Source organism: Chroicocephalus ridibundus, chromosome 1 (genome assembly GCF_963924245.1).
Source record: "Chroicocephalus ridibundus chromosome 1, bChrRid1.1, whole genome shotgun sequence".
Lineage (NCBI taxonomy): Eukaryota > Metazoa > Chordata > Aves > Charadriiformes > Laridae > Chroicocephalus > Chroicocephalus ridibundus.
The window spans coordinates 206,241,916-206,256,186 of record NC_086284.1 but is presented as its reverse complement, the minus strand read 5'-3'; the positions used below and the strand labels follow the sequence as shown (position 1 = coordinate 206,256,186).

Sequence of the window (14,271 nt, the reverse complement as noted above, 5' to 3'; positions counted from 1 at the left end):
GGGCGGCTGCGCGGGGGCGCGCAGAAGCTGCGCGGGGGCGCGCAGGGACGGGGCAGCGCAGCGCGCCGCCGGGGCGCAGGGGCAGCAGCGGCTCCGCGAAACCGTGAGACCGGGTAGGTAAAAAAAAAAATAAAAAAAAAAATAGAGGCACAGAGGTATATTCATTTTTCTCCGACAGATTCAAAACAGAGATGTAAAATCCGCCCTTGGCTACCTGAAAGGTCTGGAGCGCAGCTGGGGCGTTTCTCTGCGAGCTGGTATTTTAGAATTCAAAAAAAACCCCACCTTTCAAAAGGGCGAGAGGCAGAAGAGCATCCCCGGGGAAACACACACATCCCTGCTCCTCACCCTGCCCTGCCCGCAGAGATCCCGCACCGGCCACAAACCCCTCTCCCCAGACCAGCAACGGGGCTTAAACACCGGCTGCAGGCTGGAAAACACGGCAGCAGCGAGGAAAAGGGGGCGATTCTGTTATTTACGTGTCCGAACCATATTTTTAAAAAATCCAGTGTTTAAAATTGTGCAAGATGGAAATTCCATCTTCTTTTTTTTTTTTTTCCCTCTGCACGTTTGTGGTTCAGCAGGGTGAACGCAATTTAACTGATTTTATGATCTGAGTGTGATATTACGGACCAAAAGACATGGGGCTTTAAGGAAAAACAACCTGGTAAAGTCATATGATTTACATATGTGGTCTGTTAAAAAGGACACCAATATTTTGAAAACAAAACTTTCATATGAATTTGGTAAAACTATACTGGTAAAGACAAAAACTTCAGGACCCCTTAGATCTTGTGAAAATGACTATTTGATGTGTGGGGTTTTTTCTGCCTTTACAATTAAAAATTCAATTAGAATATTCACATGACAACGATTCTGTGATTTACCTAAAACTTAAATTCTGAGCTGGAATGTATCAAAGTCAGAAGTTTAAGTCCATCTTTAGCCAGGGACAATTACACAGTATCTGTTTCCGAGCAAGGTGTTTCAAGTAAGTATTTATTCATAATTTTCCTGACTTTTTAACGCTTACTGCACAATTAGCTGTTATCATGTAGCACTGCAAAACCTCAAGCAGACACAAAGGGAGAAGAAGGATTAGTGAATATACCTTTAAGCGGTCTGCCATGCTTATGAATTAAAAAAACGTTTCACGCATGAAAGTTTTCTATACGGAGAACTGGTGATAAGGCTGGTGAACAACACAGCTGCCGGCTGACAGGGGCACTCTTGCAGCCGAAAAGCAGTTTTCCACAGCGGGCAGCAGTGTACCTGCCTGCGAGGCCGCGGTCAGCCCTGGGCTGTGCCCCTCTCCCAGCACATCCCCAAAGGACGGACCCTACCTGCACGAACAACTTCGGCTGCTCTGTTTAATCCCCCTCAGCCTGGGCGTTTACAAAAAGCAGATGTTTTATTATTTCTGGGCACGACCTCCCGTCTTCAAAGCCACCTGTGAGCGCCTGACCCAGCGCTCTCGCCCGTGGCTCCTGCATCCCCTCCGCGGGGAGCAACAGGGTGGCTGCCCCGGACGAGGCCGGGCTGCGGGAGGGTCCGCGGTCCCTGCGAGGGCACATTTTGGTGACCCGCGAGTGGCGGCCGCCAGCTGCGGCACCGCACAGCCCCCGAGGAAAGGGTGATGATGCGCTGGGTGCGAGCCGGGTCCGAAAGCCACCCAAGTGGGGAAGGGACAGACTTCCAGCAACTTGGGAGGTTCTGGATCCGGCCCCGGGCCGGTTAGGGAGAGGGGACTGGGAATTTCCTCCGGCTCCGGGGCTGCAGGGGCCGCGCCGGGGCAGGGCGAAGCGGCGCCGCGCCGGGGGCGGTGGCGGCGGTGTCTGCGCCCGGGCGGAGCGGCGGCCGGGGCAGGTGAGGAGGGTCCCGCCGGGCGGCGGAGCCCCTCGCCGGGGCTGACCTGCGGCAGGGCACACGCCGCCCGTTTCCCTGCCCACCGCCCCCTCCCCTGCGCGGCTGCGGGGCCGGGGTGCCGCTCCGCGGTGCGGGACACACACACACACCCCCCGGGGCCGCCCTCCGCGGGGGGACGCGCAGCGCTGAGCACGGGCGGGCGCCTGCACCTACCGTGGTACTCCTGGCCGGGCACGTAGGCGGCGGGGCTGCCCGCGATGTGGAGGGCGATGAGCACCTCGCCCTGCTCGCCGTCGCCCTCCAGCTCGCCGTGGTGGGTGCAGAGGAAGAAGAAGGGAGAGAAGCGGGCGCGGGGGGCGGCCGCCCGGCCCGCCGCCAGCAGGGCACCCAGGGCGGCCAGCAGGCAGGGCCAGCCCCCGGGGACGCCCCGCCGCCGCTCCATGCTGCTGCCGCCGGCGCCGCTGGGGCATCCAGGGCACGGCGGGGCCGCCGCGCCGCTCTGCTCCGCTCTGGACGGGGCGGGACGGGACGGGACGGGACGGGGCGGGCGCTGCCCCCCGCCGCCGCCCGCGGGAGTTGGTGGGGAGGCGGGCGCCGGGCGCGGAGCGGAGCGCGGAGCGGGCAGGGGCGGCCCCTCCGCGCCCGCCGAAGGCTGCGCCGTCCCCGCCTGCCGCTGCCGGGGTGCTGGGCACGGAGCTGGGAGTGCGAGGGCTGGGAATAATTTATTTCCCCCCGGTGTCGGGGTGGGAGGGAGGGGAAGGTCCCTCCCCTCCTCCTCCTCCTCCGCCTCCTCCGCCGCCGCCGCCGCCCGCTCCTCCCGCTCCTGGCTCTGCGCGCCGGTGTGCGGTGCTGCCGCTGCGGGGACGCGGGCTGCGAGCTGGGCTCTGCTGCCCGCCCTTTGTCTGCCTCCGGGTCCCTGCCCCTGCCTTGTCCCTGCCCCTGTCCCGCGTCCCCGCCCCAGCTTCTGCCCCCGTCCCCGCTCCTGGGTCCCAGCCCCTGTCCCTACCCCGGCCCCTGTCCCTGCCCCCGGTCCCCGCCCCGACACCTGAGTCTCTGCCCCTGCTCACTCCTTGCTCCTGCGACCCCGTCCCCCGGTCCCAGCCCTTGTCTCTCTACTTCTATCCCTCTGTCCATCCTTTTGACCCATCCCTCTATCCCTCTGCTCCAGCCCCTGTCCATTTGCCCGGTCCACCTCTCCTTGTCCCTCTGTCCCAACTCCAGTGCACCTGCCCCAGCCCTTGTCCTTCGGTCCCTAGCCCTCTGCCCCAGACTGTGCCCCTCTGACCCGTCCCTGCCACAGCCCTGCCTTCGCTGTACCTGCACCCACTGCTGGAGCAAAGTGAGATTTTTACTTAAACCTTCTCCACGACCATCTTCAAAATTATACACGTGCACACAACACCTCCGGAGGTGTGCCCTGCAGCTCAGGGAGGCCAGTGTATGAGTCCCCAGGGAGGGCAGGTCCCCGGGAGGGGGCTTCAGGCCCCCGAGAGTGTGTACCCGGGCCCTGCATCCCAGAGCGGAGCAAACCCAGCAGGGACCACAGGGGAATAAGTAGCTGAACACAAAAATTTGGCAAGTAGAATAATTCATAAAAACATACATTTTTAACAAAGCAGGGCTGGCAGAGGGACCACAGCACCAGGAGAGGGGAGCAAATCTACCAGGGTTCAAAGCAGCCACCACGCTGCTGCTGGATCCCGACTGATGCCCAGAGACAGCCCGGGTGAGCGGTAGTGACATGATGTAATCGGAAAGGAGAGCCTACCTGCCAGCATTTTTGAAGTGCAAAACTGGCATGGACCAGGGGGTCCCTCCTGGATTGGTTTCAGTGCCAGAGGGAAAGGTTCCCTCCATGGAGGCGCGAGCCACATGGATGGCACCATGCAGCTGCCTCACGTCCGTGCAGGCTGCTTCGCTGGCCCACCTCCCACCCAGCTGACGGAGAGCCCGTGCACGGTGGCCCGGGGGACATCCTCGCCATCTGCCCAACCTGCCTTTTCCTCTGGCTCTGCACTGACTTTTGAGTTCCCCGCCACCAGCAAAACTTTACTGCCGTTTCCCGCCTCGCTGGGTTGCGCCTCACTAGTCGATGGAGCGAGGCCATGTCTCTCGTTGGCTGGGATGGTGACACGCACTGCGACACTGCGACACGATCCTGCCCTGAGGACGAAAGAGACTGGTGGTGCGCAGCGTAGGGGACGGGGCAGCTCCCAACGCCACTCCAGCTGGCCGACATCCCGGGTCACTGCCGTGGAGACTGAGCTCCGCAGCAGCCACCGAGGAGTCAGTCTGGCTCTGAGGCTTCCTTTTTAGCTGGGTTATTTAATTTTCAGCTTTGGGTATTTGTTTGTTTTGGTGTGGTGTTTTTGGTTTTTTTTAACATCTGTGCCTCCTCCATAAATTTCAACGCTTGTAAAAGTTACGGACTAATAATCTAATTTCCTTGTGCCAAAAATCTCATGCAGGCGAAAGCTGTGCGGGCTTGCTGGTGAAACCGCTGCCAACGGGACGTGTTCTCCCTCGTGCGCTCCCGCTTCCCTCCACCCAGAGCTTGCCAGCGAGGCCGGGCCGGGCCGGAGGGGCTTCAGCTGAGCAAACGCACCTCGGCTCATGCCCCCTCTGCCCAGCATCTGCAGAAAGTCAGCCATTGCGGTTGAGGGAGGGCCGCCAGACATAGCCAACTCTCTTATTTTCTAAAAAAGAAGGTGGCAGGGGAAGGGGGTGCTGGGCCCCCGCTGCGGCAGGAGGAGGGGATGCTGGCTGCCCCTGCCGGGGTGCTGCTACACCAGTTGCCAGCATTGCCTTTTCTTTTCTTTTTTTTTTTTTTCCCCAAGAGATAATTCCCTAAATAAGCTTGGGAGCGTGGGGGTAGCTAATCTGCCCACAGACTTTGGGGCTTGGGCTAGTGCTCCCTGAAGGCGCTGGGATGTGGGTAGGGCGATGAATTTAGGCTGATGATTTTAGGGAATTTTCTTTGTTTCCAGCTGCTTAGTATCCAGAGCTGTTAGTGCAGCCAGCCCACCGCTTTCCTACGCAAGCTCCGTGTGTCACTTACCAAGGAGGGGACATTCAGTAAAGGAAAGCGAAAAAGGTAGTGTCTCCCCTTGGAAGCCTCATGCCTCTCCTTAGTCACCTCCTTCCTCCCTTTCTTTATCTTATGCCTCTCACACCTTTCTCCTTTCTTTCTCAGTCTTTCACAAGACCTCCAACCTCTTCTTCACAGGCCATGCCTGCCATCTCATCCAGGCTCTGTCCATGAGGGAATCCAGCAGAGACCCCAGACCACTAATATTCAGGGATACAGGACTCAAAGGGACCATCTGGGACCTCAAACCCCATTTCCTGCACCCACCAGCAATAGTGTCACAGACATTTAGTCCAGACAAGGTACCTTCCTTCCTGGCCCCTACCCAGCCAGGTCAAATAATGCTTCCCAAAACTGTCCTGAACATTTCAGGCTCATCTTGGAATAGAAGAGTGATGCTAATGGTGCCCATCAGCCAAACAAGGGGACCCAGGGCATTGTGAAAACCACAAACCCCACGATTTTGCGTGTCCCTATAACAGCAGGGAGACATTTGCTGAGTATGTTTGCAGGGAGCCAGGGCTGTGGCCGAGCCCCGTGCACCAGAGGGAAGGAAGAAAAAGCAGCTTCCAGCCCCTGGCAGTCTTTGCCTGAAGGAAAATTTATCCCTGGTCGCAGCTCCAGTGTGATCTCACTCATACGAGCACAATTTACTCGCAACTTACCCCAAACCTCACCTGGTCTGAAAGATTTTGTTACGATCAGGACCACCAGCAATGCCCCGCTCATCCCCTGCCCTTGCATCCCAGCAGCTTCCAGCGTGGCCGGGCAAGGAGGGAGTCTTTCACCGGCCCCACCAGGCTGTCCCCAACGGCTTGCTGGGGGCTACCAGCCACACGCAGGCACGTGCTGGTCCCTGGGTGGGTTTTTGCATTGGCTTCATATCCCCTCACTGCGCTGGGTAAATACGGTACCCGGTTTCTGAAGATGAGGGGCTCATGCAATGTCTTTGGCCAGCACTTCTCACACATCCTTCTCCCATGGACAGCAAGGTCAAGGTATTATTATTAATAACAATAAAACAGATTATTTAAGAAAAGTGACTAAGACCAACCCGCCTGTATCAAAATAAAAGCTTGTGAAAATCATAATAATCTCTGTTTTCACACTCCTCTGATCCAAGATTCTTCATGTGAGTTACAACTATTCCCTGTTAAAGGCAGAAAGCGCCTAATGCTGCAGGACAGAGGTTCCAACTGGCTTTCACCCCTCGTGCAGTATTTTTTTAACACGGAAAACAACAGGGAGTAAATCGAGATGAGAAATGAGTAAAGACTGTTGTCTGCAATGGAGAATGCAATAGGTGGAATGTAAATAATTACTTAGGAGGTACAGGCCCCTTCCAAGCACGGGCGGCGGGGGGAAATCACAGCACAGATGGACGTGGCTGCAGTCCATATTAATTTATGGAAGTGATTATTCAGGCAGCGGAGCTGCTCACTTCATTCAGGGAGAGAGCTCGCACCCCAAAAGCAGAATTGAAAAGCACATTAACAGGCAAGTAGCTGCTTAATTAATGTGGCCACAGCAGATCATTTTGCAAGGGTCAGGGTAGGCTGAGGAGTTATTAAATAACACCAAGCAATAAGGAACTTTGTCGGAGCTCCCCGGGTCTGGGTAAAGGCCTCCATGGAAGAACATAGAAAAACACCCTTGTCAGTGTCGCCATGTGGAGAGTCCTGATGCACATCTTGTCCCCAGCTTTTAACAGCTTTCCACGACAAAAATTAAGGAAACTGCCTAGACTTTCTACATAATCAGCTGCAAATAAAAGAGCTACGGAGGATCAGGTTGCAAGTGCCATTTATTCATTGTAGTATAGCACGTAACATCTGAAAACAGGACCGTAAGTTGAAGCACTTCTGACTTTCTTATGCTAATGAAGACTATAGGGTGGACTTCCCAAAGCAAGATCTTTCCACCAAGTGTGTTTATTTTCTGCGCATCCACACAAGCAAACAGGGTTTTCTCTGCATGTGTTTCCTCTTGACCGTCAGACTCAGAGAGCAAATCTGCTCTTTTTGCTGCTTGGAAGGTTTTGCTAAAGAAAGACATACTGATGGCTGGAGGAGAATGATGTGATGGATGTGCAGAAGAAACAGCCTTTGCAGCTGATACAAGGGATGAATTGCCCATGAACACTTCACCCTTGAAGAAGCATTGCCGCATTACCGGCAGTGGTGGTACCCCTGGGCCCAGCAGGCACTGTAGCTCGGGCATGTTCTTGTGGTCCTGAGACACAAGGGATGAGTTTTACTGTGCAGCAGCTGGTCTTCTGGAGATGGGGAATGCAACATGTTCAACAAATAACTCACGCTGCAACCGCAGTACACAACCAGGCTGAGCTACCCCCTGCCAGTGTCCCATCCCATCCATTCTTGTCCCAGACGTAGCCTAGAAAAAATACAAATTGTTGAGGTGGACCTCTTCTGCCCATCTCAACAGATGGGCCATCAACACCACGGATGCACTTCAGCTGCAGGCTGAAAAGCCCTTCCGCAGTCGTCCCGAGGTGTATGGGGTCTCTTCGTAATCCCGGTCAGGGAAATAGACGGGGAGGATGACCACACTAAAGTGAGGTCTGACCATGCTAAAGTGAGATGAACCCCATGTCTCTTGGGGCTATCAGTGAAGTTGAAGCTTCAGTGTCAGCAAAGAGTGGCTCCAGCAGCGTTGAAGCATCTGCCCTGCGAACGTTGGACAGGAAAATCAGAAGTAATTAGTAGCTAATCGATCTTGCCTCTTCTTCCAAAACAAAATCTTCTGAAGCCTTCTTGTTTTCTTCTCCTATTTATGCAGGGACTTACCAGAGAGGCCTGGCGCTCCAGAGCTGCCTTGGCCATGCCAAATAACCCTTTGGGATGAATCCCTTTTTTGTGCGTGGGACTTGTTACAGTCAGATAATAATGCAGCCTTGCCTCGCCAGTTACATGAACTTTGCTCTTAGTCATTTCTAAACAAGGGCCTAAATGTGAAGTTATAGGCAACTTCCATGCCTATGTTATTACGAGATTTTAATTTTCCTAGGGTGGGAACAATAGCAGCTGTTTGGCTGCTCCATTTTCCAGTGGGCTGGCGCAATAACGCATCTTCTGTAAACTGCCATGTCAGGCTTTCATCTGAAATCAGAGTATTTAACCGTACAAGTTTTTTTCTCACTTTTGTATTGCATTTCATTCAAATGCTTTAAACTTGTATTTCTTTATTGCATGTTAATGTTAATGAGGTATGAATATAAAAGAGAGTATTAGAAGGCTTTTCTATTTCAGAAAAGCATTTATTTACAAACTCTGCGGATGCTATCAAATAGGTGAGCCTAAACCCTTAAATTTATTATTGGTCTTGTGGCCATTAAAAAAGAATATAAGGTTTTAAAAAACTTCAAACAGGGAACAAGTATTAACAACTTTCTGTTGTCTCGCTTAATAACAGAATTTAAGGATGAATATTTTCAAAAGGTGGAAAGTTCTTACGCTTCAATACCTCATATATTTTATTTTTATGAAATTGCTTTAAAGATTTAAATCTCCTACAGCAAATAAACTACGCTCTGTGCTAGAAAAGAAGGTGCTGGGAGGGACTTTGAGCTTAAAATTATTCTGAATATCTGTTATGCATTACATTTCTGAAGACAAGTACACAACAATCATTATGGGTCTTGCTTTTATATATTCCTAATTTGGGTGGTCTTTCATTTAATGTACAATTTTGGGTGCAACACAGGCATAAGAATATACTTTTTTCTGTTTTTGATCCACTGTGCTGCCGTGCCCTCTCAGCAACACGTGCGGAGCGTACCTAAGTATATTTAAGGAAATTCCACTTGATTCTGGTTATTTACAATTCTAATGTTCGATCTTGTTTTGCAAATCTGATTTTCAACATCCTTTAAATAAACATGTCTTATATAAAGAGGCATCTCCCACAACAAATATTCATGCCCGTGACTATTGTTTCCTGCTATCCCTTTGCTGCTCTGGATTTCCGTGAAGAAATGCTGGGTATTTACCCGTGTTACATCTGCATACTGAAGTTTCCAAGGCTTTCATTAACTTGCAAATATTTATTGTGGGTAGCCTTTATCTGAAGAATTTTTTAAATGTCAGTGGCCACAAAAGAAACGCTTAGTCCATTTTACAGCCTAATTTATCTCTCCACTTCACTATTCTAGCTTGAGTAACCCCAAGGACCCAAGGTACACAGGGCTAACAGGCTGGGACAGTTTTAACAGTTTACTTTGTGAGGGAAAATGGGATGTAAATCCTGAGGAAGTCTGTAAAAGATAGTCCTTCTGTTTTATTTAATGACCGCTAAACTTTCACAGACCTGGAAAAGGTATTCCTTCTCTTTTATTTAACAGTCACTAAAAGCGCAAAGATCTGGAAATACACTTTATGGTGGGTTTTGAGGGTTTTCTCTTATCATCTCTGCATTTAAAACGTATCTAAAACATACAATTTGTGTGACTGAGTGTCAGTGGACCTGTGCGTGGCCATCCAAGATTCAACACCCTTATCTAAGGCACACAACTGCAGCCCGCAGGACCGCAAGCATTTTGCAGGGATAGATTTTGTTTGCCTACCGTCTACCACAAAAACTTTCCAGGCCATGGGTGCGAAGGCGACCCCAGCAAAAACTGAACGGTAGTTACAGCAAAGCTGATTTACACAGACCCTGCGGATGAGCCAGGATCCCCACTGCCGGACTTGGGTGTGCGGGAGGAGGGGGGGTCCCCGGCAGCGGCCAGGCTGCAGCATCCGTCCCGCCGCCCCCACGCTCCCTGACCCGCAGCCCAGCGCGGGACATACATGGGGGGGGTGTCAAAACTCGTGACCTATGTGAGACCCGGTCACCGGGGCCACCGAACGCTCAGATTTGTTTTTCAGCCCATCGACATAGGGGTTAATGTGTTGGCCGCCCTCACCGACTGTGTCACTGCATTTATGCACTAAACTGAATAGCTTTTTTTTTTTCCTTTTTGTTTTGCTTTTTTTTTGTTGGTTTTTTTTTTTTTTTTTTTGCATTAAAGAATATCTTTTGCAGTGGGAGCGGGATCCTGGCTCTGGCTTTTGACACGAGCGGGCTCCCCACGGTGGCCCAGCAGCAGAGACTGGCTGAGGGACAGAGAGGGATGCAGGGGACGGAGGTAGGGGTGTCTGCGGGACAGTTGCAGAGTGTGAAGGGACGAACAAACTAGTGGCGACTTCTTTCTCCTTCCCAACACTCCCTTCACTTATTGAAAATATCTCACCAGAGCCTTGCATCCCCAGAGCGGCACAGCCATGCTACTTTTATTTAATTCCGTCTGCTCAGAAATGGTCAAATTGGTTGTTTTTCAGAGCAAACACTGTGCAAGAAATACATCAGGACCATAAAACACAGGACCAGCATGCAGTGACCGTGTGAATACATTAAGGAAGTTAGGAATGGTACCTCCACTCCAGTTTTGACCCACAAAATTACTTTTTCAACCAAAATAAGACTGCTTGGAAAATCAGACTCATGGGTTAATTTTTAAAAAATCTTAATTCGTATTAGTAGCAGAGCAAAGCATTAGGATAAGCCAGAATATTATAGAATAAGCAGATAATTTTCATTACTCCAAATCCTTCACCATAAGTCTAAAATTCATCACTTGTAAGTCAAATATTCCTCCCAGCTCCCTTTAAGAAGGTCACTGAAAAATTGCTCAGAGTGGTTGTCAATGAGAATCTCTTGTATAATATAAAGTATAAGTGAGACCACAGCGTTTTATCCTCTAGAGGAATCATGGTTATGCTCCTAAGGAGCAATCCAGTCACTGGGAGAAAACTGTCAGGCTCCCATCTCTGCCCCTGGCTTCTCTTAGGGAAATCTGTCCCTCTGTGTCTCAGCATCATCAATTTTTGATGTGAGACCATATCAACCAGCCCGGGATGGGCAGCGGGTCAGGGTGCGACTGTACTAGGTTAGATACTGATTGATACTACCAAGCTGCCTTTACACTAACGACACAGTGCTCTCAGTAAAACAAGGCGTCTGCATCGCCAGCTTTGAAGCGGAAAGGTGCTCCTGACTTCTTCCCAACGCCCAGTAAGGTGGATCATAGGGCTCCACCAGGGAAGCTCCGCTCCAGTTCAGGGCTTTCTGGCCAAGCTACAACCTTATTTTATAAGGTCTCAAAGTTTTCCAGTGATAGAAACTCTATCGCTCACTCTTCAGTATGGTGTAAGGGTGCTTTTTTTGACTAATTGACCCATATAATATATTTTCATTTTTAATACAATTATCTTCCCCTCCCCATTCTGGACTTTGCTCCACCAATGCTAGAAATCAGAGCTGAGTCACGGCAGAAGTATCTCCCTGTGAAGGCACATCAGCTATGAAGAAGTCTCCTCTTACCCATTTCTTCAATAAGCTGAGCAGATCCGTAAGTCCCAGTGAGCTCCCTGCTCAGCCCTCCTCGTAGTGGTGACCGCTCAAGAAGACTCCCCAGAGAGCAGCATCCCCGGCAGACGCGGGTCCTCCCAGTTCTTGTATGACACGATGCACAATGGTGTGAAAAGACGCCACGCTCACAAAACTGAACAGGCTCTTGGAGAGCTGCCACAGAGGGGAGGGGATGGACCTGTGAAACTGGCATCTTAAAATACGCTGCTGGGTCATCATGTGTTGGCTTGTAGCAGGTTTAAAGATTTCTGATGGGTGTTACAGAGTGAAAACAAATCCCAGGGTGTACCTGTAAATCCCTGCTCATCGTTGCATTTCCTCTGTTTTCTCAAAGTTCCTCTGAAGCCCCAGCCCTGCACAGGGGACCTCAGAAGCGCCAGTGCAACCCCGTTGCTCAGCTTCTTGTACCTACACAGGGACTTGTGGCAGTCAATGTGCTGGCCGTGGATTGCCTTTTCCATCGTAGCCCCTTCTACAATAAAAAATACATGACCAGCCTGGGTGCCTGCGTGTCCCTGCAGCACTCGGTCCATTGGCAAGGGAATATCTGGAAAAGTGACACCTACAGACATCCATACTCACTGCTTTTCCCCAAAAGATGTGGCAGAAGATACCCAGTTGGCTGGAGGACCCCTGTGTATGCCCACCACCACTGGTGGTGAGGAGCAGCCCCTCTCCCCAGCTCCTTTACAGAATCACAGTGCTCGTGGGTGTCTGCTGCTCTGGGAGGTCTCCCACTGCCCTCAGGGGTCTGCAGGGCCACGGGAGGGGGGACTGCAGGTAACCCCCAAGGTGAGGTGAGTGGAGAAGTTGCTCCTGACTTTAGTTTGCCCACTAAATGTCAGTACTTCAAACCCCATCCCTCCTGTCCCTTAGGAAGAGGGAGGTTCCTGGCCTCTGTGATCATACTGTCACGCTGGCTGCTGTGCCATGATCTTGTCCTTGGGACACGTCAGCTACTTGGAAGAAATTCTCAGGGGTTTGGACATTTTTCTCTCCAAAGTCCTTTCTAGAAGGGTGTGTGCCCCAAGAGCATGTGCCACCAGCTCCTGTCCCTAAGGAGGAGGTGGGTGATGTCTCCAAAGTGACCTGGGGAGACTAGAGTTTGCAGCTTAGTGACTTAAATATCCTCCACCCCCTGCTCTCAGGCGGGGTTGGGATCACGGCGTTGTCTCTGCCGCTCCGTGGTCACAGCATGGCTTTATCAGCCACCGCAGGGATCTCAGGGCACCGCTCCTGGCAACACTATCTGGCTAATTTCTTGGCCTTCCCCTTGCTCCTTCTTCCAATAAGATAAGAGGAAAGGAGTTATCTTCATTAGCTGTACACACAGACTTAATTCCTCACCACAGAGCTGGAAATCCTGGGTTTCCAGGCACGGGCGCTGCTCCCACACTGCTGCAGGTGTGGCTGCGTGGGCAGCCCTGCCCCGGGGCTGCCGGTGGGCTCCACTCCAGGACCAGCTCTGCCCATCCACCTCCGCGTCCTCCTTGCCAAACAGCCATCCACGGCACCCAGGGCTGGGCGAGAGATCAATGGCCACCCAACCTGGTGACTCCCGATGGGATTTCTGTTGAAACAGAAGGTACTACAGAGGCACCACCACTGTGGTGATCAAGCGTGAGATCACCACGGCTCAGGAGGAGGTGGAAACGCAGCTCAGGCTGTAGCCACCTCTGCCTTTGCCCCGTTGCTGCACATCTGCTGCTCTCCTGCAGTGGAACACACCACGTCCCACCTCCAGCGACCCAGGGAGCAGCCTGAGGAGCATTTGCTCGGTGGGGCTGGAGCGGCTGCGGCCGCCCGCCAGCAGCCTGGCTCAAAATCAAAGGATGTTTGTCAAATCTTCTAGGAGAAGAATGGAAGAAGATACAGAAATGCAAAGCATGGTATTTATTTTTTTTTTTTTTTCCCTTTGGCAAATGGCCTAGAAAAGTAACAAAAAGAGACAGAAATGCCAAAAAGTAAACCACCTACTGTTGTCTCCTGGAGATAAACCAGAACATTGTTCCAAGCAGCAGAACGCTGCTGTCATTTCTCCTGGAAGTGAAGGGAGCGTCACCCAGTCCTGGGGAGGGGGCCGGAGGAGAGAGAAAGAGAAAGGAGTGGTTCAAACGAACCTCTGAAAGGGAAGCCAAGGTAGTGCCTTTAAATGTGTCTGGCACGGAGCAAAATAACACATGGTGTCATGTATTTCGGAAAATGATTGCCGCGGGACGTTAAGGCGGCTTCAGAGACACTTGTGACATTCAGCGGGTTACAATAGTTTGTTGTGGATTATTACGACTCCCACTCCTGAGGAAAGATCTTCTGGGCATGAGTCATGGGGACCCTGCCCGGCTGTGTTATTCTATCCCGTGGCACCCTATTGTCTATTATATTTTCTTCCCCCCACACCAAAAATGCAGACTTTCAAGTATACGATTCCTGACACACGCAGCAAGGACCGAACCCCAAGGACTGCAGTTTGCTCCTTGTGCTATTTTCACTCAGTTCTTGGGATTTTAATCCTTTTGCGTATAATAGCAACTTTTAAGCAAGCATTTACCAAAGCCCAGCCCCCATCACTAATGAAATTGACATCAGGCTCAGAAAGTTTTGACCTTCCGTGTGGGTAAGAGCAAGGTTACAATACTTGGTTGAAGGTTATTGGCCAACAAAACGTAATCTTGGGGCAAGAAGCACAAAAATTGCCTGTGGGCTCTGGCAGAGCAGCTGAAGCAAATCCTGCAGGAGAAGTTCAGGTGGCTCCTGCCATGTCCCGTCCCCGCGCCGCCGCTAACGTCCCTCCGAGCTCCAAACCAGAGCTGATTCAGCACCTACACCTTTGCTGCTCCACCCTCGTGCCTCAGCTCGAGCTGACTCGGGCAGATATTTTCGGTTGCTGA

At 51.9% G+C, this 14,271-nt stretch overlaps 1 protein-coding gene across 4 annotated transcripts in view; it reads right to left on the bottom strand.

Moving 5' to 3' along the window:
• RELN (reelin) overlaps positions 1-2,767 on the bottom strand; it is a 294,950-nt gene extending 292,183 nt beyond the window's left edge. The window contains exon 1 of one of the 4 annotated variants that reach the window (XM_063323481.1): positions 2,080-2,767. In XM_063323481.1, the coding sequence (XP_063179551.1) occupies positions 2,080-2,308 (229 nt within the window). In that variant the 5' untranslated portion in view covers positions 2,309-2,767. The remainder of the gene's footprint in view (positions 1-2,079) is intronic. The other 3 variants (XM_063323482.1, XM_063323483.1, XM_063323484.1) reach the window with 3 other exon arrangements.
• Positions 2,768-14,271: the final 11,504 nt, after the last annotated feature.